This window comes from Glycine max, chromosome 20 (genome assembly GCF_000004515.6).
Source record: "Glycine max cultivar Williams 82 chromosome 20, Glycine_max_v4.0, whole genome shotgun sequence".
Taxonomy (NCBI): Eukaryota; Viridiplantae; Streptophyta; class Magnoliopsida; order Fabales; family Fabaceae; genus Glycine; species Glycine max.
The window spans coordinates 45,358,046-45,385,335 of record NC_038256.2 but is presented as its reverse complement, the minus strand read 5'-3'; the positions used below and the strand labels follow the sequence as shown (position 1 = coordinate 45,385,335).

Below are 27,290 nucleotides of genomic sequence, written 5' to 3'. Positions count from 1 at the left end.
GTAAAATATAACAGGAAGTCGTTTAACAAAATGAACTTCCATTACACAAAATTCCAGGCAAATGAGACAATAGAAAGTAAAAAATATTAGAATATTTGTAGGGAGCAATCATCATCCAAACGACACAATCAACTATAGCAGCTTCAGCTGCAGTAACCACAGGTCGCTGCATTTTCCCTTAAAATTGCAGCTTGTGTTGGTTGATATGGTACATAGTCATTTACAATTGGGCTCATTCTCAATAAATTAAATAATGGATCAAGTAAAAAACTGTCTCGCTACTTTGCCTTGCATTTGCGCTTTCTTTCTGTACAGTTCAATCAGCTGGATGATTACAAGTTGGACCACAAGCTCCCTATGATAAAAAGAAAAGAAGCCATTGCCAAACATAATCAACATGCTTATCATCGCAAGCATAAATGACAGACTTATTGCCTGTTACAAGATCATCTATCGATTTTTTGTTTGTTGCTTCGCTAAAAAACTAAAAATAGTTACAGGCACTTACGTTAACTGCAGATTCAAGGGCTATGCAATTTCTGTAGCTGGTCAACCACATCACAGGAACTGCTGAATGGTTGGAAATCAGATCGGTGTAGTACAGTTCCTTGGATATGCCTGGAGCTATCTGGTTGAGAGTCAATCATAGGTTTTTTCTTGGATGAATAACAGTGGTGAACACGGACTCGGTGATTTCTTGGCTGGATAGTGTAATTGCCATGCACCTTAACAACCAAAATAGCTTCCTTGTCTCTGGAGTCTTCGCACCAAGAATTTTGTACAACGCCATCAACAAACTCTTCCAGAGTCTGAAATTCCTCATGATGCACTGATACTTCAACAATTTGATCTGGTCTTATTATACCAGTTGCAGGACTCACCTGAATCATAAAATTAGCAAGTAACTATCGTATGGTGCATTGCAAAGGAGAGATGCCCTATTTGAAGCAAAAAAACAAAGTAGGATGTTGATCCACATTTTTGTAAAAAATCCAATAGTCATAGCCATTTTTTTCTAGAGGAGATTTTGGTTATCTTTTTTTTAAATTGCAGATCACATCAAATGATGCAGCTGTAACAGCTCAGCCGCAGTGGCCACTATAACTACCACTTTTCACAGTAGAGCCTCTGTTTAGTCTCCTCACGTAGTAAGTTTTTTTTGTGTTCTCTCTCCCACCTATATTTGTTCCTAATCTTATCTTGCACTCATCAGCCTTAACATTCTTATCTACACCACACTTGAGGTTATATTTATAGTAATTAATACAATTTATTTTTTATCTTTAATTAGCCTGTACAGATTCTTAAACTCTAGAGAATTATAAAGTTTTTAGACTCTTGAGGTTCCTGAATGAAATGTGATAAAGTATATATAGGAGTGATTTCATCCATTGTCACCATCATATTAGAAATAAAAATTACTTTTTAGTTTGACTTTCAAATCTCTCTAGTTTTCAAGTTCCTTCCATAGCCATAAATATTGTACAAAAAAGAAATTTATTTTAAATAAAGAATATCACCTCAAGCCACCTTGGGAAGCCAAAGGAACCTCTCAACTGATGGTTAGTAGCCTTCTGATCCCCTGTAACAGTAGACTGACCTTCACAAATTATTTCAAACAAAGCATTGCCTTCTGCACATTTATTTGTAATACGCAAAATTAATGTGTCCTGGTTTTGAAGAATTATGTTGTTTGTACTAATGATAGTTTCAGGAATCTTGCATAGTTCTTTCAGAAGATATTTAATTTTCTCATTTGACTCAAGAATCTCTCCAAACTCCTGCCTCCGGATTGGTTCATCTACTCGAGCAATATCTATAGAAAATATGCAGCGGACAGGCTTGTGGTCACTATCTGTGACATCCATGCAAGCTTCATACCTATTGAAGGTTAGATGGCATTAATCAAAACACAAAATGAAAGGAAAAGATAGTACTTCCCACTTATGCTTTTCTAAAATATTTTAGAGCGCAATGATAAACAATCAGAAAAGTTTAAATTATATTTTGGCCCTATATTTCAATTGGGTCCTGAATGCAAAAAGTTTTCAATTCAGTCCTTGTATGTACAATTGTTGGGAAAGGAGGAAATCAGAGACAAGATTAAATCCATGTGTTTACATAACAGAGTCTTGACTAAATAGACAAAATAATGATTACAATTTACAAGAATCAACAAATATCCTAATTACCTACTGTAAATACAAGGTATGGTTAGTCTGTTTACATTATTTACATATGTTCTAACACTTTCCCTTAAATTGGAACATATAGGTCATATGCACAAAGTTTGGTACATATATTAACTTATTTGAAGGACTCTCAAAGACTCAGTAAGAAAACATCTGTCAATTGATCATTTGATGTGTGTATAAGACCTTTTAGTCTCATCATGAAACACAGAATAGGAGGCAATAGGCAATGCAGGTTGATGATCACAAATTGTGTCATTTGCAAAATCTCATCAAAGCAGAGTTGAAATTGGTATCCAGAATTGAAACACAAATGTCACAGGGGGGGGAAAGGCTGTAGTGGGCCGAGGCCAGTAGTGGATCCACCAGGCATACATGGAATAGGATTGCCTCCCATCAAACTCTAACTAACAAGTTTAGGAAAAAGAAAATGAGAGATGCATGATTGGATTCGTGTGTCTAAATTATATAGGCATAAAGTATATTTACAAGAGAGGATAAGCCCTGGGCACAATGATAAAGTTATGCCTTGATGACCAGTAGGTCATGGGTTTGAATCCAGAAACAACCTCTTCACATATGCAAGGTAAGGTTGCATACAATGACCCTTCCCATACCTTCGCATAACAAGGAGCCTCCAGGCACTGGGGTATGTACATACGTTAGTTAAAGTATATTTACAAGAATACAAGTACCACAATTGCAAGATATGTTTAGCCTATACATTATTTATGTATCTTCCAGCCATAACCATTTTCAATGTCATCCCTGAAATCTGTTTCTTTTATAAGACTGTTCAGTTAGCATGTCGTTATTGTGAAGTGCAGGGGCCAAGCAGAAAATGATTGTCATTTACAAGGACAAAAAAAACATAACATATACAGTCTCTACACATGATACTTATAATTGCTCCCTACAATTTCTTGTGCTATAAAAGAAACAATACTATAACAAAAACACACAATTTATGTGACCAACTTGGAAATAATTACACGTATAGGGACTAAATTACAGCCTGTTTTGGTATATGGATCAAATTAAAAATGAATATTATATATAGATAGCATAAACGTTTTAGCCACAAAAATAATACGATGATATGCAGCCAAAATATGTTATGATTCAAGGGTGGTAGTTATATAAGTCACTAATGATGCCAACTCTAGCAAAATTATTTTTGGCTACCTAGCTTTTTCATTTTCAGAAATCTGTAATTCAATTTTGACTCGCTTCACATGTCTCATAATAAAGAAGTCCCCTTTTCGGTACAGGGATCAGAGACTGCTAAGTGAGTTCAGCACAAATTGCCAAGAAAAATATAACTTATCTAAGAAAACATATACACAGTCCTTCTAGCACGGTGTTTTACTCCATATACCCAAATAACAATAAAATATAACCAATTAGAGCACTCACTGTAATACTGAGGAGACAATGGGACACTCTAAACTGCAATCAGACAACAAAGAAGTGCAGCTATCACGATACAAAATTCTGTCACACCAAGCAGGGATGCGTTTCTTTTCCCCAGAATCATACCCTTCAAGAAACAGGTCACACAATCTGAAGTCATACCCTTACAAATCTTGAAGCAGCAATGATTGTTACTTGAAATAATTCACCTTTCAATATCTAATTGTTAAGAGTTTTTTTTTGCCAAGTTTTAGCATTAGGTTATTGAGAATCCAGATGTACTCCGTACTTCATTGTACTGCACTCTTAACCTAGTAATATATATATATATATATAGGGAGACCGTGCCATTTAGTTTATCCCATTACAGTATGATTTTCTCCTACCTCCCTCACTCTCCCTACACTAATATTCTAGTCTCTAAAGCAAGCCTCTACAAGTTACAAGCACCCAAAAAGATAAAAAATTTAAATCCTATTATTCAGTCTCTGATATCCTTTTTATCTCTTCCCTATCTGTTCTACAATTTTAATAATTCATATAAAGCCATCTGTGAAGAGGACTGAAAATCATTACTTATGGTGTGGTCGGAATTTTTCACTTCATAAAAATCTGGATATATTTTGTTCTTTTCTCCTACCCTGTGCATGTTATTGGTCTACAAATAAAAAATCTTAGGAATTGGAAGTGCATAATTTGCAGAAATGCTATATTCCGGAGTCATGATTAAAGCAGAAATTTAGCAACCCAGTCCACATCTTTTATACTTGACTGTTTCCATCTCACTTTTTAATGCTAAAGTTTCTTTTCAAGTTCATGAGACCATTTGTGTGTTTTTGTTTTGGGCGGGGGACCAACCTGCCAAACCAACTTGGTGCCGTTCAAACTTGTATGTGGGAGGAAATGTTATAATTGCTTCACGCATTCCTTGGAAGACATTCCCAGCTTCCATTTCTGCTCGAAGTTGGTCCCTTTCTCTAAGCCAATCAAAGCATCTTTGAGAAACAAAATCTCTTGCTTCGTCATAAGAAATGTCATCAAGTCGATAATTAAAATCACCAAGAAACACAACCATGTCTGCCTCAGATAACTCGGGCATCCCTTCTGCAGACTGGAAACCAATCTCAAGAATCAATGCTTCATCCAACTATCTGAGTGCATCATAAAGCATCACTTATATGAATAAAGTGGACAGCATCTACATACATTTGTACCACGAAACGTTGGAACAGAAGATGAAGTGCCAGCTGCAACAGAAAGGCCCAATGGCAAGCCAGATCTATAAACCGGCCAAAATAAATACATAGATAAGGAAAGTGAGAAGATCAGGAATAGGCACAGCAAAGTACCAGCTGTAGTATTTAAGAGGTTTGTTGGCCGACTGAAGGACATTGTTCGGTATACATGATCAAAATCTGCGTTGCGACGACCAACTGCATCTAAATGTGCAGCAAAGTGACAATTAACAAAGCACATTATCCGATCATACACTCTAATTCTCAAACCAACAGCTCCCTGGTGAAACAAACATCTCCTATGTCAATGGTCAAAACAGCAAAAACTGAAACAAAAAGGAGATACCTATAAAAAACTATTGTTAACTGGGAAAAAAAAATAGCACACCACACATATAATAAAACAGGTGATGGTGTTGCCAATAGAACCTCCATGGCATGGCATGGCATGGCATGGCATGGCATTTTTGGAGAGGTCACAGCCATAATAAAACCAAATATGGCATGGTATTCAATGTGGCACCACCTTAGTTGTGGTATCCATGGCATGTAGCATGAGCCATACCAAAGTGGTTGAAAAATGCATGGCACCTAGCTTGAGTTCCTTCAAAGATCTTAAGAGCAGAAAGCTTCACTGACAATGTCGGAATCATCATTGAAGTATGAAACCTACTCCATACTAGATTTTTTTTCATTGTTTTGATTTTGTTGCTGAAATCACATAGAAAATTGCTGTGTTCTGTCTCTCCCTGTTTCTCCTTTTCTTCAGTTATAATATATTCAGTTTTACATAGTTCTATATTTTTTCTTTTGATGAAATGGTTTCATGCTTCAATATGGCAACTAGCATGCCATGTGCTATGGCGCGCACTTACTACCATTGGCCTCCATATACCACAGAAAACACTGCAGTGCATAGCTGAATGGTAATTTTCAATATTTGGAGCAAATTAATAATGAGTACACTATAGCATGTCATGTCATAACTGAAACACAAATATTTCCAATATCTATGAGAAGACTTGCAGGTCCCATTGGCTTTATATGTGTGTGTTGCATAATGATGAAACTCAAGCCAAAGTCATCAACTAACATCATACTGGCTATCTCTCTTATGTGGACACAATTAGAGATAAAGTTTTAATTGTTACGTGATATGTTACTTGCAGACCACACAGAAGCAAATCACGTCATGGGCTTGCATTACAGAACTTGTAGAATGGAAATCTCTGACTCTGTTTGCTTTTACTTCGAATTGCAACACTCCATAAAATCTAGTAGAGAATCTAGCAATAGCCTGATATTTAAATATCCTTGTTAGACTGTTCAATGAAACCAAAGCTGACAATTACGAGATCCGTGATCATGAGAAACTGCCACATCTTAATACACCCTTTATTAGCAAAAACAGAGTGATAGAATCATAGATAGAAACACAAGAAACTAAGTCAAAACTAATATGAAAGGCAAAACAGCAGAGCAGACAGTGCAGGCCCACCTTATTGCCAATAGCACGTCCAAAGCCACATGGAACTGCTGCCACTTCGACATCCCCAACATGAAATCTAATGTTGGTTTTAACCCTGAAAAAGAAAAATTCAACTACTTTAGGCAAAGAGAGCAGCAAGGAAGAATTTAGATAACAAAGACAAAAATTCAAATCAAAGGAGGAAAATAGTTGATATTTCTTTTCAGGACACAATTAGGAACCCAATCTTTAGTGATCCATATCCATATCTACTAAATCAAAATAGAATTCATAATAAGTAGGAAGGAAAGCAGAAAATAATCTAACATAATACAAGCAATTTAGCAGACCAATGCATGCTCAAATTGCTAAAATTTAACACATGTCATATTGCCTTAACAAACAACAGGCATTATTTCTGACATAATAAAGCTTCACCAGCTCACATCTACTCCTACTCATAGATACTCACCACACAGCAATGACCAAGCCAGCAAGTTGCCTGGATCCAATACGTTCAAATGTTGAACCTTCATCTAATGTTTTGTCTATCATATCCAGCCACCACTGCCCAACAGAACTTCCCTCCAATCCTACCTATATATTTGTGAGATGGGGGCATAGAGGAGGGTTATGAGCAAGAAAAGTTAGGCAAAACCATTCATTGTACTATATATATTTATATGTATATACATAACAACACGATGACTGTCATGACAGAATACTGACAATGACGCATGAACAATCCAACCATCCGTAAAATTCCCATTGAATAAAAATCACAACAGAAATCTATAACGATTTTCAGTAACCAATATGCTAATCAGAAGAAAATCATTTTGACGTGGAGCTCTATTATAATAGATCAATCCAAGAATTTTTCACCCAGTCCCCTCCCATTGCTCTTTTTCTCTTGTCTAGTTTTTATAATGACCATGTCGATCTTGTACTCAAGTTGTCTCAAAGGACATGTTGGACTCATTGATGTGCTCAAAGTTGAAAGTTAAACCTTATCAAAAAGAAAAAACTAACCATAATTCACACAGCAACTGCTTCCCTTACAACTACTAGTTCTCTAATAATAACATAGTACCAATTTTCTAGTATTATTACAGAAAATGATGACTTACCGTTTCTTTAGCTGCAGACATTGCAAGAAATCCAGCACCCATTTCAACCTCTTGCAACCCAACAACAACAAGGCTAACATCTGAGGCCACAGAACCTAGCCATGAAGTAAGGGAATCTAGAGATGCTTTTCCTTGTCCAACATTCCAGGTACCACTCAATATTTTTATATTTTCTATTTTAGTATATAAAAATTCTTTGCCACCCAATTCTGAACGCAATATGCTATCAAGAGGTCCTGGGGAGGTGATGTTCCATCCACGAATGCCACCATGGTTAGCCAATGCAAATACATAACCAGCGCCAACTGTCATTTTTACAATTGGACTGCCATGAGCCACCCATCCCCCAATCAGACTACCCTTGAGGTCCAATACCTGGACAGTGCCAGACACATAGCCTACCCAAATTTGCATGCCAAAAGTACAAAAACACTGAATGGAAGATGAATGGTAGAGAAAATCTTGTATGCGATTGCCATTTCCATCCCATTGCACCAGTAAGCCACTTGTACACCCTGTCCAAATCATTCCATCTATTGTTACCACTAGTGCTTCAGTTCTCCGGTTATCATCCCCAAAGCCTCCCTTTGCTGCAACTCGACGAACAGCATCTGCTGCCCCCATTATGGCATTACGTGAACGCTGAAAGAACCCAATGGAACTTTGTGTTTTGTCTTTCCTTGAACTTGAAATAAGCTCCACTGAAAAGTCTTGAATTGAGGACACATCCAACCGATTCTCAATCTGTCCATCTGAATTGAAAACTTTCAGTAGCTCTCTTGTACGAGCATCCCTACAATTTAACAAGCACTAGAATACATTAAGTGAAAGGTATTAATATGCACACACAAGTAATGCAAAAAGAAAAGAGTAAGGATCATATGACACTGAAGTCTTAGTCTATTTAAGATTTCATTATACATCCCATGCACATAGTTATATGATCCTTAATATTTCATAAGGATTTATATCATAGAACCAATGTCTTGCTATTAGCAGGATTTAAGCCAGTTCATAGAAGTTTAAAAGAATATCTGTCCGTAAATTAAAAGGGCTAAGGCACCTTCTTAATATAATAATAAACTAGCAATATATTTACTATATTAAAATAATAAATGTGTATTTACTATTTACTATTTTTTACAAAAGTAAGTTGTGCCCACAAGATAAGAAAAATCCTAAAATAATTAATTACACTTGAATGCCTAAATATAAAAGAATCAACCCATACTAATGTTCAATACTAACACCACAAGAGTTTTGGAGGGAAAATCTCACCACAAAGCAAATGAAAAATAGCCAGCACTCCACACCTTTGCTCTCGAATTATCAGATACTAAGTACTTTACATCTGAAGTTAGCATGTTACTGAAGCCATTTGTAGATAGCTGGCTCCTCAAGTCAACATAGGACCTCTCCACAAATATGGCAGCACTGTGCCTTTCCTCCTTTGTAAGATGAATAGATTTTTCAACAGCCTCCAAAGGCCATATTTTTATACCTCCTCCTTCTGAACCCGACCACAGATCCCCTGGATTAACAAAATGCAAAGGAGAGAATAATGTATAACATTCACAACAAGCATGTGAATAAACCAACGAACATCAGATCCCACAGGTCATTTATTAGAATTTCTTTCATATTAATATTATTAGTAACCAAAATATCAGCACTTAATTTTCATAAACTTACACCACAAGTAATCTTAATAAGTTTGGATTAGCTAAGTACACATTTGAGTAAACAATTTAATTAAGTGCTTATTCAAAAAGAGCTTATCACATGAGAGCTTATGCCATAAGCGCTTGAAAAACATCAATGCAAAATTATTGAAATGGGATAAAAAATACTAAAAAAAATCATAAGATACTTTTATAAACTTAACCAAATACCTTCAATTTTCAAGTTAAGTGCCTACATCATAAAACAAGTCCAGAGAAGTTTTGCAAAGGTTTTTCCAAATGCTCAAAACAGCTTATAATCAAAATCGTTTGACCCAACTTATTTTGGACTTTTAAAAAAGTAGCTATTGTTAATAAAGAAAACTTAATGAACTTTTTTAAGAGAAAAAAAAAACTAGTTTTAGAAGCTTTTGAATTCTACTTTCCCTTTTTCTTCTTTATTTTAAATCTCAAGATCCAAAATACACTATACACGAAATTTAAAATTAAACGTAACTTTTAGTATTAAAAAATTACTCCCTCTATTTCTTTTTACCTGTCCATTTAAGAAAATAACACAGATTAAGGAATGAAATTAATATCTTCGTTTATATTAAAATTATTTTTAAATTTTTAACATCAACTCTCCTATTTTATTTAATTTTCCATTTATGATAAGTATGTAAAGTATTTAAGAAATAAGTGAAGATGAGAACATACTAAAAAAATAGTAATTAGGTTGTATGTATTATATAATGTAAACTCTTATTCTTAATTTCATCCCCTAATTTAAACTCTTACTCTTACAAGCTAATTACTATTAAAAAATTAGCTTGATAACACCTAGGGTTTAAAATGTATTTTCCTTCATCTCTAGGTATTAAACTCTTGACTTAAAATTTAAACTCTTATTCTTAATTTCAATTTTTTTTATAAATTATTTGTAATGTCAATTTTAAAGCATTAGCTTGAAATTGCCGGGGGTGGGAAATCAAGCTAAACACCTCTAGGGTAGCAGATAAGAACTAAAATTATCATAATCTAGACTAGGCAAGCCTAAGTCTAACAATAGTAATTAGTAGAGTAGTGAAGAGTGAAGGGTGACCGTAAGAGGTGAAGGTAAGGGAAAGAACAGGTCCACGGTGAGCATGCCAAGACAAGCTTTCCGTAAACCGATTGCTCCAATCGCAGTTGTTGTTGTTGTTATCATCGTCATCATCATCCATCTTCCAGCACCTAATCTTCCCATCCTTATGTCCACTCCAAACCAACCTGTTCCCCTCATCCGCAACCAAACACAACGTTGGTGAGGTCCACACCGACTCTCGAAACGGCGCACTCTCCTCGTCGCCGTTCCTCGCAACCACTCCTTCTTCTTCTCCTACGCCGCACCACGACGCGTACAGATCCTTGAAGTTCCAGAATCTTACCCCGCACTCCGAAGCCGCCCATAGCTGCGACTCGGTGGAAACAATGTTCCTCAGGAAACGTCCAATCTGAGTCTCTCGCAGCGGGTGCGGCCGCAGTTCAAGGCTCGGCGGCCGCGCCGGGTGCACCGCGCCGCGAGCAGGGAGGCGGAAGATGCCAGCGCCGCCGCCCTTCGCGACGAACTCCGGCAGTTGCGCGGCGCGGGAGCCGGATGAGTGGCGGCGGTGGGCGTGGTCGGAGGAGAGCTTCCGGTCGAGGAACTGGAGCATGTAATCGAGACGGCGGTTGGTGGATTGGATAGAGTGGGAGGGCGAAACGTCGTCGTCGGAAGAGGAGGAGTGCAAGTATATTCTAGAAGAAGTTTGGCGGTCGAAGGAAGCGACGTCGTTTTGGCGGAGTGGTGACGATGATGGATCCATTGAATCGAAATTCGGAAAAGTGTGCGATGTGAGGGAGTGGAAGCAGAGACGTACAGACAGACCAAGCAAAATTCCAGCTGAGATGAGACACCTCACACCTGTTCCAATAACAACAATACGCACTATCATTTCCAGTCAATTATTGATTTCAAATTCAGATTAATTAATATTGTACTTTTAATTGATTCGTTAGAATGATTTTATGAAATATAATAAATTTTTACTATTTGTTTAAACTTTTTTCTTAAATATTAAATATGCACGTTACCAATGTTGGTTTTTTTTAATATTTAACTATTTTTGCAATTTGTTTAAACTTTTGTCTAAAATATGCACGTTACTTAGATTGGTTTTTTAAAATATTTAACTATGTCTCTTGTTTATATGCGGTGCCGCCAATGGCAAGGCCAATTAGGTCATTGTCTTGGACCTCCCACAACAAGCTCTTAATTTTATATACTTTTATAAAAAATTAATTTAAATTTAAATTATTAGGTAATACGTTTTATTATATCATTTATTATTATTTTGTTAGTAAAATTATCAAATTTTAATATAAGTATACACATAGATATATCATAAATCATTTGATAAGTTTATAATTCATTTGAAAATTATAGAAAAATTAGTTTCCATTCACTTTAAATTAAAAAAAATCATATTAAAATGAATATAGTGATTAAATTTTATGAAAAGAATATGATATATATTTTGATGAAAATGAGAGTGGTAAGTTTTCTTATTGTAAAATATAAAATTAGTTTGTATTTTTTATTTGAATCATAATAATTGAGAATTGCAAAAGAAAGCAAATTGAAAAAATATATATTTATCTTGAAATAAATTTAAGTTTTAGTAAGTATTAATTTGGTATTATTGGTCTTAATTTTTCTTCATAAATTGAAGATATTAAAAGAAATATTTACAGAAAAATTAATGTCTTATTAAAAATATTAAAGTATATTAAAAAAAAATCCTTTTTATATGCATGTTTATAAAATATAATTAATAATATTTACAATTATTGTCATTGTGAAAAAAAATATTCAAAATTATTTTTTTCTAGATTTAATTTGAGATCATTTATATTGTAATATATAGTAGAATAAATTACTATTGAATGAAATATGAAAATATTGCTTGAATATTAAATTTTAATTAACAATTTTTACACAAAAAAGTGGAGGAATAGATGAAAATGGATAAGACTCACATACAAAATTTATCTAAGGCCAAAACATATATAGAAACGGCCTGTTTATATGAAAAAAAATATAAAGATATTGGATCATTATTGTGTTTTTATATTTTCATTGATCAATACACATATCTTCTTGTTGTATGTTTACCAGTATCCCATAGATGCAATGGAGTTTTTTTATTTTATTTTTAAAATGTAAGAAAAATTAAGATGATAGAAAATTAAATTAAATTTAAAAATAGTGCTTATGCTGTTAATTATTTGTTTTTATCATCATGTATTATTATGTAAATCACCAAATTCGTCCTAAAAAGCATAAAAAAATATTGTTTACATTCAGACTATGGTCAAGATTTTTTTTGTTAAAAATAAATTATAATATTTAGTTAATTGTAGTTTATGTTTAAATATTTTTTAAATGATTTTTGTAACTAAAAATTACATTAGAAAATTAAAGAAATAACTTTTTCTAATTTTTACATTCTTATAAATATTTAATCATTTAAATTGACTATCTTTGATTGAGTAAATATATATTTTATTCTTTAATCATAAACTATCATCCTTTAATTGATTTGTTTTTATTATATATATATATATATATATATATATATATATATATAAACTTTTATTTGTTTTTTAAATATATTGAGCCGAAATAATTTTAACTAATTATATATAAGATATTACTTTGTATGAGAAGTAAAAGAAATAATAGTAGAAAAAAAATTTCGTGTTTAACGTATCGCTTCTACTTTCCATCAAATTCACTTTCAACGCAAATTAAAATAACTTTTTCAATTATCACAATTAATCCTTTTTAAAGTGTACATATATATATATATTTGTTAATTGTTAATTTTCTACCTAGAATAATGAAAAGGAACAATTCTAGTGATAAAAAAAAAAAGAACCAATTCAATTTAATTTGGTTCTATTTTTCCACACCCTTGTTTAAGGCCAAAAAGTTAAATCTCAATTTTAGAGGAGTCCAAATCCTTAAGAGAATTGAGTCTATGGTTTATTATATTATCCTAGCTTATTAACCTTCATAATATATTATGCCTCTCATTTTTAAAAAAAAAATTATCACTATAAGAATTGAGTTAGAGTTAGTACATCTCACTTTTGAGTCAATACTCATCTAAATTGTTTGTTTGTCATAGTACATGAACATTTAGGAAATAATATTATTTTCCCAATAAAAATTGTTTGTAATAATTACTTTAAAGATGATCAAATGAGATGGAACAACGAGATCAGATTAATCTATTCGGACAACAAATAAGATTAATCTATTCATAATTTTTCGAGTTAGGTATGTAATTAAGTTACAAATTTTGAGAACAAAATTATTTTATAAAAGAAAAAAAAGTAACCTTCCAAAACATGGAGTAATTAGAAAACTAAATGATTAAATATTATTTCTTACGTAGTAGGCTTAAAACTTTAGGATAAAATAAGAATGTTAGGCCTAACAAAGGGCTAATTTTTCTTAGCCTAAGATGCAATAGACATAACTAACTGACAAGTAAAAATGGGAGGAAGCAAGAAAAAGTTAAAAAAAAAGAAACTAAGTTACCCCAAATACTAATTGTTTGTCTCGTCACCTAGTGTATATTTCCCAAGTTCCTTCGTGTTAGTTCTTTTTTCTTTTTGATTGCATTTATTAAGTCATTCATATAGAGTTTAGTGTTGATTGTTTTGTGTGTGCGTGGATACGGGGACACTAAGGTTTGTTTAAGTACATTGAGTATATGCATGGTCTAATATAGTGGTCAGCACAACCTCATTGTGTTAAGTAACCTTTGGGATTGGATATGTTTTTTATTCAAGTTATTACTATTATTCAAATATGAACTCGTATTCTTGTTTAGAAATAGATGATATGGTTGATGTATATGTACAAAAGTTAAAGAGTTTCCTTTAATAAAGGATGGGTAACACTTACATCACTAAGGATGATAAAAGGCAAGATTAGAATGGAAACATACAATATATCCTGTATGATAAAGAAAATGTTTTGGTCCCCTTGACTCCTCAAGAAGTGATAAAAGAACACAAGACTTATATTATACCTCTTTGTGAATTTTCATCCCCTTGGATCCCCAAAGAGTGGTAAGAGAGTTTTTTATAAGAAAAATATGTATGACAAAAAAAAAAAAAAAAACAAGAGAGACACATCTTAAAGATGGAAAAGAAAACAGATAAGATTAATACATACATGCCAGGCTTAAGACCATTTTAAATGGTCATTAATATACATCATGCTAAGAAGTTATTATTCATGTACTTTATGTCTTAGGAAGTTGTTATTCATGTATTCAATGTGTTAGAAATATGTTAGTTATAACTAATGTACTTTGTGGGTTAAAAAGTAATGACTCAATTTTATTTTTGTTAATTTGCATTGAGTATCATAGGCACACATATTCATTAAGGGGTTGTTTTCAACTTTTTTAGGCAAGGACGAATTTGAAAATTGGTGAAATATAAGGATTTTAAACTTTATTTTAATCTTTCTCAGTTTTTTTTTAATTCACAATGATTTCTTAAATTGATCCACATCAATATTATAAATTTTAAGTCCTTATTATTAAAAACAAATAAAACTATTATATTTACTCACATTTTCACACCGCCATATATAATATTACAAATTTCTATGCATTTTTTTATTTAAGAGTGTTTTAAGACAGTTTGAAAAATTAAATCATCGCAATATATGATCGATTATTTTAAAAAATTAGTTATAGAAAATGTTCAACTTCCTTGATTAACTATTTTAATGAACGTTAAAACATCTTCAAATTCACATAGCAGTTACTGCAAATTAATTTACATATGGTCATGAAAGTTTTCCACATTAGCTAGCACACACATATAATAATAAGGTATAAATGAATTACATGATATGGCAGGCATTGACATTATCATCATTGAACATGTTGCTAACATTGTCATCTCCACGGTGAGACACATGCATGGTGCCGTGCCTCTCTGGGAGGTTGTAGCCATGTCTATAGTAGTTGTAGCTTTCTTTGAACTCATGGGTGGTGTCCTTGAAGTAATGGTCAGCACTTGTGAAGTAAAGTGGAGGATTAGGGTAAGGCCAGAATTCTGCCCTCTTCCCGGCCCTCCTCACAGCCTTAAGCACCTTGTTCCTGTCAACATACCCACCTACCCTCACCCTTTCCATCTCTAAGTCCACCTCCACTGAATCAATGCCTATATGAAACAAAGTATATAGCATTCTTATTTTGTGCCAATGTACACGATTTGAATTTTGGTGAAATTAAAACTAACTAATGAAGATATGTGATTTAATACTAAGAGAAAATTTAGTTTACCAGCTATACAAAAATATATGTAAAAACTTTTTATACTATCAATTATCAATCATTCATTACCGCTAGTATAATTTTTAAGATAATTATTATAAAAATTAATATTTTTTTTTACATGCATGAAAATTTATAATAAATGATAATATTATAAAGTTATTTTAAATTATTAGTACATAACTTATTTTTTTTAGAAAATTTATCCACCAATCACATTATACAAATTTTATTGTCAAACACAATAACATGATTGATATCCCGTGATTTTTTTCAAATCTAAACCATTCAACCGTTTTGTTATTAGGAATCGAAATTAAATGTTAAAAAATTTATAATAATTCATATATTTTACATAATTAATTAAGTTAAATTCCCTCATTAACTATTTTCTTACTAGATAATGGTACACTCACAATTAATGTTCACAATACTTGTACGATTTCTTCTTTTTTTTTCTCCATCTCTCTTTATTATATTACTCATTTTATCTCACAATATTAATTCTTTTTTCCTTCTTAATTATCTCTTCAATTGTAAAATTTATTGTGAAGAAAATATGTAGAAGTGGCATTATCTCTTCCTATTTAATATTTAACCAATAAAATATTAATAGATTTCATAATACTTCTTACGTTATTCCTTTTATACGGTACCGTTAAAAACCTCTCTTATACACATATATGAATCATGTGTATGGTATGCTTTAGGTAACGAATTAATTTATCGACATATCACATATGAATACTGTTTGCAAAGGAAAACAAGTGTGGATAAGTCTTATTGTAATGCTTGTTTAGAGATGTTTTGATAGTTATGAATTTAACTGTATATATACCGGTACAAAAATTTGTTTCTTTAGCACTGCAAAAGTGGAAGACAATGAGCAGCTAGGTTGAACCCTCATTTTCAACATCAAATTTAAGTCATAACATTGTTGTAAAAAAATGTTAAAAATTCCGATGCTTGGAAGAGTTAAAGTTAAAAATTCTGATCGGAAGAGTTAAATATTTCTGTAACAAAAACTTACAAAGAAACATTATTCATATGTAATAGAAATTGTTTTTACAATATTAAAGAGTATTATCACAACAAATCTTCCAAATAATTCATAACTAGTAGATAATAAAAAAAACTCGTCATTTAAAGAAAACATACATCGTCCAAAAGGCAATAACTTCTTTTTCTTGATTTACCTAAAAGATGAAAAATCATATTTAACCTATAAACTAGAAATAATAAAGCACAAGTAAAGTGAGAATATTATTCGCAGCGTGTATGAAACCATTAAACTAGTCAATTATATAAAAGAGAATGAGAATATGTAATCGAGTATTTGGATTAGATTCCAAAATTATTTTTTGTCCTGTCTCTTATTCCTGTCATTTTTGTTTAGCCCATTTGAGCCACGTATAGGATATGCTTGAGGTACTGAGGTAGGAGATTGTGTAGGGGAGAAAATAGAGTATCATTTTTTCATTTGAGTAAATATTTTTTAAGAAATTTTTTAGAATAAAATAATAGATTAATATGAAATTTTTTACTTATCTTTACTTATTCTTTTTTTAAATATATATATATATATATATATATATATATATATATAATTCTGGTAATTGGTTAAAATTTAAAATAAATTCCTTTTTAACTTTTCTCTAAAATATAATATTTTATCTAAATTATTCTAAAAAACTCCACAACCACAAGACTAACTTGGTAAATTAAGTCCTCAACGTTATATTAAAAAAAAAAAAAAAAAGACATACCTTTGAGTTTGTAAATGGCGTTTTTAACAACTCTCTCGCAGCCAGTGCAGCACATCCTTACTTTCAGCTCTACGGTCTGAAACGAATAAGTATCTGAGATGTCATTTCAGTTTGCATGGCAGTTTTTCCTAACTATGTTGGCCATACTTCATATTTGGATTCTTTCTCAAAACCTCTATAAATTTCAAGCAACGGTCATATATAAGAAATTGAATCGGCATATTTTGTTAAATGGTAGTAGTATTCACTAGTTACAGGTTTAAAAACAACAACTAGATCAAAATACTATTGGCCATGGTAAAAAAACAATTGGGTGAGAACAATCTGATCCCAAAATAGTATCAAATTCTGATTGATGGTGATTTTCATAAATTAATTCTCTCATATGAACTCATCTTAAAAACCACTTTTTTTCACTCTTTTACTCCGTGTCTACTCCGTATCTAACCAGATATATAATTAACCTGCCATAAAATAAATTTTTATTCTTGCTACTTTTTTTCTTTACCTTCAATTTTTTAATCAAAAGGAGATGTTCATATATTGCGTCTCTTTTTCTAATACCGATGGATTTTTTTTTTTAACGATAATAACAATAGAGTTTCAACTTAACATCAATCTGATACAAATTATTCATTCTTTCCTATAGCATTAAAACCAAATTATGATTAAATTTATCAGTTGGAAATTAATCTCACTTGCATGCATAAATAAGAGTTTTCAGTTTCATTTCAATTATTCCAAAATTTACTATGAATAAAATCCTATGATCATGAACTGAAATGAAGGAAAACAAGGAACTGTACTACTGATTGATGGAGAAAGAATGAAACATGTAATATCAAGGAGAAACTATTAATTATCTTTCCCTCTATATATACATGGTGCTATTCCACTTCCAAGATTAATGAAAATAATAATATTGAAAGCAAACCTGCAAGGAAAGTGGTCGACCCTTCTTTGGCATCTTGAAGTTCCTAGGAATGCCTTTGTTATGATTTTGATAGATAAAAAGGCGGTATATAAACGAAGAGATTTCAGAGCCGAAAGCTTTCTGTAGTAAGGAAGCCATGGTAGATATAAAGAAGAAAAGAACAAACTAAGGAAGAAACCAGCGAAGGAATATATTCCTCTGTGCCATTTGCATCTCTTAAAATGATAATGTTTTGTAATCACGCTAGAGTTTTATAGTACACTTTAACATATATAGGCAAAACTAATGGCACGGAAAAGAGTATCAATTCTTTTTTTTCATATGTAGATGTAGATATTTTATATATAGCATTTTCCTCTCAACTAAACCAAGTGCATGATGTTACGACCTTTCAGACAGGAATGGTATCTAGGTGGTGCATGCTTGATGAAATGGGAATAACAAGTGTCGTGGGATATGGATGAGCTTATTAAAAAGAAAGCAGATTTTAGATGCAAAGGAAAATATAATATATTCTAGTAATCTCCTTTTTAGACACCATCTTTGAAAATGGTTAAAATGTGACCTAAATATCTAGAATGTTGAACAAAGTTATATTCCCAGATTTCATTACTTTGTCTTTCAACACCAGCCATATAGTTGTTTTCCATTTTTTACAGGAGCTTGGAATAAAAGAATCTTTCTGGCCTATAGGTGGTGTTCTAATCAATATAACTGAGATGAGAGCTAAATTTTATTTTAGATTAATATATAGTGGATGCTCATGGCGATTAGAACCATTGATAACGGCACACATTATTCCCTAACTGCTCATTCGTAGCCACAAAAGCATGCATCAATATTTTAGAGAGCCTTGTATCATAGCAACTCTTGATATGCATTAATTACAATATTAGGTATAACTTTTTATTTTAGAAATATGTTGAAAAAAATTATATATCAATATAAGGTACAACTTAAATTTACTGTTTAGGACCGATTTGGAGCCTAGTTTGGAAAGCAATGAGCAATGAGCAAAGACCTAAGATTTGGAGGGCCCTAAAAAAGTCCAAAAAGTTCGAACCGGATTTTCAAAAATAAAATTAATAAAAACCTATTTGGAATCATCAATGTCATGAGGAAGATGGATTGCTTTGATAATTTTATCTATTGAGAAGAATATGTTAAAAAACCTTGATGATCATAATATTATCACTAATGATTTTGCATCCTAAAATGCTTAAAAAATGCATTTTCTTCTAATTTATGTATTTTGTTTTATAGGTGATAAAAGATAATTTTACTAAGAAAAAATATTTTGTTGATGATAGATGAAAATATAAGAGTAATTAAAAGAAATAATATACATTTTTTTAGATTTGTTAAAATTATGTTATTAACTCAATATAACAAAACATATAATCTTTTAATGAAATTAAACTACATGCATATGAAACTATTACAAATAAATCGTTGATTTGAATTATATTAAACTTAGTCTTTTTAAATAAAATTTTGATTTCAAATTTTATGAATGAAAAAAAAAAATTAAAAAAAGAAATCTATCATCAAAGATGATCAATCAAATTCTTTTAAAAAAATTAATTATCAATAAAATCGATAAATTAATATTTTATATTAATAACATAATAATGAAAGAATATTATATGTCTATTTTTTCTATGAAATATATATATATATATATATATATATATATATATATATATATATATATATAAAAAAGGAAACATTACCTTTTGTTCCATTCCAAACCCATAAATATATGAGGACCAATCTTTTGTTTCTCAAATTAAAGCTAAAATTTCACTTCGATGAGTAATTAACATCAATTTGTTTCGTCAAGAAAAAATATTAATTAATTTGTAATGCACAAGTTATCGAAAAAGTTTTAATTTTAAAATCTAAAGTATTATATTTCAGTTCCTATCTGTATATTTTTAAAATGATTATGTATTGGTGAGTTTGGTAAGACACACTCGGAAAGCTTGTAAACCCATTTAACTAACTAGCTTATAAGTAATGAGAAAGTTTATAAGTTTATTTAATTAGTTTATAAATTAGTTTGACCAATTTTTTTTTTGTACATATGAAATGAAGAAAAACAAAATGAACAGAAGCAAAGAAACTAAGGCACACAAGCCAAATCAAATCCTAGAGCTGCAAGAATATTACTAGGAGGGAAGGTCCACTCCATGGCTCCCTTATGACTTTGAGTGTTAGCATCCCGGGAAATGGAGGCGTAAACTTTCCGCATTTAAGCTTGTAGCAATGTTACTATTGTTTGTCTCGCAAATAATATTAATCTTCCTCAGACCTTGATCACACGCATTAAGGATATCATGTTTTAAAGTCAGCATCTCAGCCAAAATGTGGCCCCAAGTCCCATATGAATAGAAAACCAAATTGTCATCTACCAACATAGTCCCAGATAACTCCTCCCATCCCATGAAAAATTTGTTTAGCATAAGATCGAGTTTATTTTAAGTAATATCTAACTTATTTTTATAAATTACTTCAAATAACTTATAACTTACCAGTTTTATTCTTTATCATTTTTTCTCTTTCATTAATTTACTTGAAATCTTATTTTTAATTACTTTTTTAATTAAATAATTAATTATATCCTTTTATGTTATTTTACATATTTATCAATTATTTATCGGTTAATCTTATCAAATATATTTAACTCATTCAATTAGTTTATAAGTTTCAGCTAGTTTACGACGAAGGATTAGTCTAAAATTTTATTGTATGAGAACAGTTTAATTTAGTAGTTTTATTTAACGAGACAATCCTAAAAAAAAAGTGGATCAAAACTCTATAAAAATATATTTTCCTTTAATTCGGTTTAAAAATTGCAGACTCCCAAAAAACAAAAGGAGCGTTTATTTGTTAGTAAGGCATAATCATATTTGCATGCATGTTGGCCACTATATTTGGTTTTTGTAGATGCGTTCTTTATTTTATTTTATTTTTTGGATTTCATCATTTTTGTTGGCTGTATATATATGTGTGATATTTTCTCGACCTTCTGCGTCTAACGATGAGATTCATACGTTGTTTGGTTTATTACAATGTACTTAATTACCTGACGTGTCGCCATGTAAGGATGTTATCATTATCATTATCATCATATGAAGATTGTGCGTGAAGAAACTTGTGGTCATACACTCTTACGGCACCAAAGACATGTGTGCATGTCTCCCTCTCTAAATAAATTGTTGTAATTTTAATAATTATTTTAAAAGAATTATTTTAAAAAATATTTAATTAAATGGATCGATTATGATATTTAAATTCAAATTTAAAATTTATATCAATAAAAATGAAAATCAAGAGAAAAAAATGACATTATATACTTATAATTGGTGATAAAAGATAATAAAAAAAATTGGCTGAAGTTTTTTTTTTTTTTTTGAAAAATGATTTAAAAAAGAAATGAGATTCTTGGCTTCTTCTTTGTTTTTTTTTCCTTGCTTCTGTTAAGTTTTTTTCCTCTTTATTCCAGAGTCAATTTTTTTTTTGAGTTCTCTAACCTTAGCTTTTCTAAGATATTCCTTTTATATCCTGGAAGATTTGTGTGGGATACCGCATATAAACCTTTAGTAAATGATTGTCACGCTTCAAGAAATTCAACCACATTCGTAAATTTCGACTTCAATAACAATATAAACATCATATAAAAAATGTGCTTAAAGAAATTTGTGGTCTTACACTTGTTTGGCACCAAGGACATGTGCATCATTGCATATTTCTCCTATTTAAATAAACGAGATAAGTGAATTCAACATTCATATAATTAATATAATTTTATTTGATATTATAATCAGGGTAGTTATATAAAAGTTGTTACTTTAGTGTAACTTTAAAATAAATCACACCAATATGTATTATGTATAATTTAATCATGAAACGTCATATAAATTATATAATCTTGATTTTTTTTTACAATTCAAACTCGAGGATCTTATAGTAAATTTTATATTTTTATTTTTTATTTTAGTTTTTAATTTAATATTTTATTAAAGGATCACTTTATTCCTAATCTTCACCATTGGATATTTTGATTTTTGAATCAACCGCTGATTGTGGTGGTTATGTGACGATTGATAGGATGTTTGATTATGCGGAATTGGGCGTCTTGGAAAAGATTAATCAATTAAGATGTACAAAGAGATGTCCAGGGATTAGGCGCCACATATAGCATAGGTGGGTTAAATGTGAATTTATTATAGGCCTTAACTGAAGGCTTGTTCTTTAGTCTTTTTAGCAAAAATATTGTTTAAATATGAATCTAGATATGGTTGAAATAAAAATATAAGTGGAGAGGAAGAGGGTGGTCATTGGAGATTTGTAGGTTGGGGGAGGCGGGTGGTAATGAAGGATTAGGGTCTCAAGGATAAATTGGGAAAGGGGAAAAGATAAAAAAAAATTGAAAATCTCAGCTATTGATTTAAAAATCAAAATATTCAATAATAAAGATTATGGATAAAATAATCTTTTAATAAAATATTAAATTAAAGTTTAAAATAAAAATAATTTTTATTATAAAGTCCTCTTTAGATTTAAATTGCAAAAAAAAACATCAAATTTGATTGACTGATGTAAATATATAATTTACATAACGTTTTTATGATTAAATTATAATAATATCTACAGTGTGACTTATTTTAAAGTCATAATCAAGTAAATCACCAACTCACTTGCATAATTATATCAATATTATTGACTCAATAAATGGATTACATATTTTAGATAAAGAAATTATAAATATTCAAATTCTAAAAGGAAGTTAATATCCACTAGTGTATAATTTATATAATTTTAAAGTGTATATCATGTTAATCTTTATGTAAATGAATAAATTATCAAACGATTTTAGACCAATACCATAGTTACCAATATCAATATAGTTCACATTTATTTCAGAGTGGAAAACAAGTGGAACATAAAACGTGTACAGTGTAGACAACTAGCAAAGGAAATCTTCTAACATTTCCCTCTTCAAACAGTAATGTCACTCGTGTACAATAGAAGTACATGGTGGGGAAAGATCAAAGTTATTGTTTGATTGTTGCTCCCTCATTCGCACTACCAAAAGAAAATAGCAACTTTAGAGGCAAGGGTTAGTGGGTTGCGTACATCAGGCAAATGGCTCAAATCTTAGACTATATTAGAGGCCCATTTTGTCGTCGAGCAAATAAGAATTAAATGGGTCAATTAATTTTCTTTTTACGATTTTTCTTTTTAATAAATAAAATAAAAATACCATAAAATAGAGAGATTTGAATAAATCAATGGATTGGGTTCTTTGAAACATTAATTGAAAAAGAAATGGAGAGATCACGATTAATTAAAAAGACTATGTCAAACAATCAACTTCTAACGGAAAACAAATACAAAAACAAAAAGGATTTGAATGACTAGGCTATTCAAAATAATCAATCAATTAAATTGGTTTAAAAAATATCATTTAATCTTTCTATATATATATAAACGTATAAGACTATATTTTTTTAGGTATTTACTCATTTTTATTCTTCCTCGTATTTGCTTTCATTTAAATATTATTTTCTTATAAAGGGATGAACTTCAAACTTTTCGCACACACCTAGTTTATATCCTTTTATGCTTTAATATCAATTCAACAGTTTAAAAAGTTGTGATTGAGTATCAAAATCAATTATATCCTCTCATGCTTATACCTTCAATGATGCACTTCATTATATTCATGCTTTTATTGAAATGGAAAAGATATGATTTTCTTGCTGTAAAAAAAATATCAAAGTTTCAAATCTCTTTTTATCAAATTTATTTTGAACCAATCGATTATCCCATATTAATCAACAAGTATCTATGCTATGCATTACAAAATAAATATTTTTTTACAACTAATTTTTTTTATTTATGATAAATAAATAGTTATACATATATAAATTATATTATAATTAAAATTTGAAATAAATAAATATTTTGAAACATATAAATGGTATTTTAAATTTATAATAAATATTTTATATTGTGATCATTATTATTTGTAACTATTGATAGTTTATTAAAAAAATATTAAAATTCAAGTTATAACTAAGATATTGAAAATAATAGATTAAAAAAGACAAAAGGTTAAATGTGTGCTCAAGCTCGTGTTAAGCAAATGATGGGAAGTTCAAATGTTAGGCAAAATGAAATTAGGTTTACAACCCAAAGTCGAACCCATAAAATCCCCATATTATTTGTAGCTTTGAAAAATCTAGACACTAAAGCATTAGGGTTAGAGACAAATTTTCTCCCTTGTGTTTCCGAGCATTGTCAAGTTAAAGGCATGAAGATTTCAAAAATTCAAACCCCCTATACTCCTTACTAATAGCAATTATATCCCAAGACAACCACTGTATTAATTTCCCATCCGCTCCCTACCAATAAGAATTTAGCATGCGCTAAATCTCTTCACACAATGACTTGGAAGAACATAAGCACTCATAACTTAGGTAGATATAGATTTGATCATTACCTCAGCCTGCCTTCGATAGGAATTTGTCACTCATCGAATTGATCTTCTTCGAAATCTGGTCTTTAACATATTTAAAGGTTGTCTTCCTATTCCTTCCGACCATAGATGGCATACCAAGATATTTGTCCATTCCAAGCATATTTTGCACCCCCAACCCTCCAGCAAGAGAGGCTTTCTTCGACTCCAATGTATTTGAGCTAACTAAAACCTCATATTTATTAAGGTTTAATGCCTGACCAGATGTTTGAATTGACTAGCGAATAGTAGAAGACAATTGCTTGACTTTGAATAAAATTTAATTTAAGAGGAATATAAATGATCCAAATGGTTGGTTAAGGAGTGTCAATATACTCACAAGTGGAAAATGACATTTTTCATTTATTTAGAATTTAAAATAAGAAAAATAATTATAACAAAAGTTACAAGTTGAAAATTACATATGAAAGTCAAAACAACATATTGTGAAATAAAAGAAAATCAAGAGAAGTAATTAAATTGAAAGATTTTAGAAAAATATCATGCGATAATTTTAGTAAATGAGCTTTAGTATTAAATATAAGTATATATTGGTTTAACCAAACAGTCTAACTTGTATTTTCCTGAAGTCTCTGTTGTCCTTGCTTCGTTTTCCTTTTCTTTGTAGACGAACTTTCCTTCTTCACCAAATTCCAATTTTTTTTCCGGGTAACTTGTTGTTTTGTCTTATTTTTAATTGCTCTATCGCTTCTGTTATAGCCTAGCATTTTATTATTTCTATTTGTTCCCATTGCATTGCTTGCGTTTGCTAAGATGAGCTCGTAGAAGTCTGCTCCAAAGGCATCTTTTGGTCACGACCAAATGGACCATTCCAATGGCTGCATGTGCCCCCTTATAGGTCCCGTTAATTAAGGACTGTAGGAGCATCCCTGTTACTATGAACAGTCTTTCATGATGAGTTCGAATTTGGTGTTTATCTTAAGTGACTCCCGGAATAGTTGTTCCTAAGTTTGTATTGCTTTCAAAAACTAATGTTGGATTATCTTTTCCTAAGCATTTATCCCCCAAACGTTATTGCTTTTAAAAAATCATGTTGGCTTAAGAGTGTAGAAGCTCGAAACAGTTTTTTCGAGAAATTGATTTATCTAAACAAAGGTACCCTACAAATGGGATTCCCAAACCAAGGTGCGATGAGAAATGGGTTTACCAATCAGGTGGAACAAAAAAGAAAAAGTAAGGAAAAACGACTAGTATTAATGCACAGTTAGTTAGTTGGAGGGGAATAGAATGAAAGGGATTGAGGAAGAAATTTTTTAATATGAAATTCTTATTATTATTTTTTTTTTGTTTTTGTTGTCCCTCTAATATTGAAAGGATTGGAAGAGATAATACCAGAAAAAAGGACTTTTTATCTACATACATATCTTGAATTAAAATTGTGATTTCATTATCATCCAAACCAATTAGTCTAATAAAAAGATTTCTATATTGCAAATATTTGAATTTGGAGATTTATCTTAATTATAATATCCCTTACATTTTATCTAACTCAATCCATTTTTATCAAAATAATTTAATTTAACTAGTTGAGTAAAATATGTGAGTTAATATATATTTTTTTATACTTATATTTGATTTCTACATATAAAAAAACTGAATCTATTTATTGTTATCACAATTATCACATTTATTTGAGATGAAAAGTAATATTTTTATATAAATCAATATATTTTTAAAATTTAAATAATCAATCAAGCTTCAAATAATTAATGGGATTATCTTTGAAAGCTTATATAAAATTGACATTTTTCTAAGAATCTAATAGGAGGAAAAGAGAGAAAAGCAATTGGATTACAATGTTTCTCTTGAGTCATTTTGGTTGAGGTGACCCCATTATTGTTTCAATTTGTTATAGCCTTCGGCTTGCTTGTTTTGGCGACCGAACTGTAAATCATTGGTACACTTTCTTTTATCCCCCACACTTAAAAATTATTTTTATTGTGTTTGATTTAATATCTTATTTTATTTTGATTGTTAATTGAATCAATTTGGGTTTTCTCTAAGTTTTTTTCTTCACGTTTATCCTTAACAATTTGGGAAAATATTTTGTGAAGACGTTGTTCAAAAGAACTCAATTTAGACCCCTTCTCTTTTTTAGTTTTACTATCGATTTGGATAACAAGAGATTTTCCAGCTCAAATATTCTCAGAATCTACATCACCTCGCCAGGAAAACCACGTTGTTATGCTTTCTATATAGTTATATTGACAATATAAAAAAATTCCATCAAATAAAAGAGAATAGTCCGAACTACAATTTTTAAGGTTCCCCCTACCAACCCTAGGCAATGTCTTCTCCTTCCAACCTTCCAATTTTTTATTCTGTAGCTTATCACAGACAAATTGAGACCCTTGGTTCTTCAACCTACCCACCATGGTTGGCAAGCCCAAAAATTTATGATGGCTAGCAACCACTTTTACTCCCTAATTAACAAGGTCATCAATAATGGAATTAGGCCCATTTTTTCTAAAAGATAACTTGATTTGTTAAAGTTGATTTTTTTTTTCCAAAAGCTCCTTCATAGATATTCAAAAGCTTAAATAAATGTCTTGTTT

General features: G+C 30.8%; 2 protein-coding genes across 3 annotated transcripts; both read right to left on the bottom strand.

The window, feature by feature from the left end:
• Nucleotides 1-77: 77 nt before the first annotated feature.
• Nucleotides 78-11,093, bottom strand: LOC100801342 (type II inositol polyphosphate 5-phosphatase 15). The gene is made up of 12 exons (XM_006606362.4): nt 10,205-11,093; nt 8,717-8,969; nt 7,439-8,231; nt 6,781-6,905; nt 6,339-6,423; nt 4,955-5,120; nt 4,812-4,852; nt 4,464-4,716; nt 3,609-3,732; nt 1,521-1,881; nt 509-881; nt 78-355 (listed from the first exon to the last, which is right to left on the bottom strand). Exons 1-11 carry the CDS (start codon nt 11,073-11,075, stop codon nt 522-524), a joined length of 3,432 nt encoding a protein of 1,143 aa, XP_006606425.1. The 5' UTR covers nt 11,076-11,093; the 3' UTR covers nt 78-355; nt 509-521.
• Nucleotides 11,094-14,930: 3,837 nt separating this feature from the next.
• LOC100788652 (heavy metal-associated isoprenylated plant protein 30) lies at nt 14,931-18,437 on the bottom strand. Of its 2 annotated transcripts, none has more exons than XM_003556385.5 (3): nt 18,189-18,437; nt 17,255-17,330; nt 14,931-15,375 (listed from the first exon to the last, which is right to left on the bottom strand). In XM_003556385.5, exons 1-3 carry the CDS (start codon nt 18,324-18,326, stop codon nt 15,053-15,055), a joined length of 537 nt encoding a protein of 178 aa, XP_003556433.1. In that variant the 5' UTR covers nt 18,327-18,437; the 3' UTR covers nt 14,931-15,052. The 2 variants fall into 2 exon arrangements, with proteins under 2 accessions (XP_003556433.1, XP_025983094.1); XM_026127309.2 differs by having other exon boundaries at nt 17,255-17,429; nt 18,189-18,322.
• Nucleotides 18,438-27,290: the final 8,853 nt, after the last annotated feature.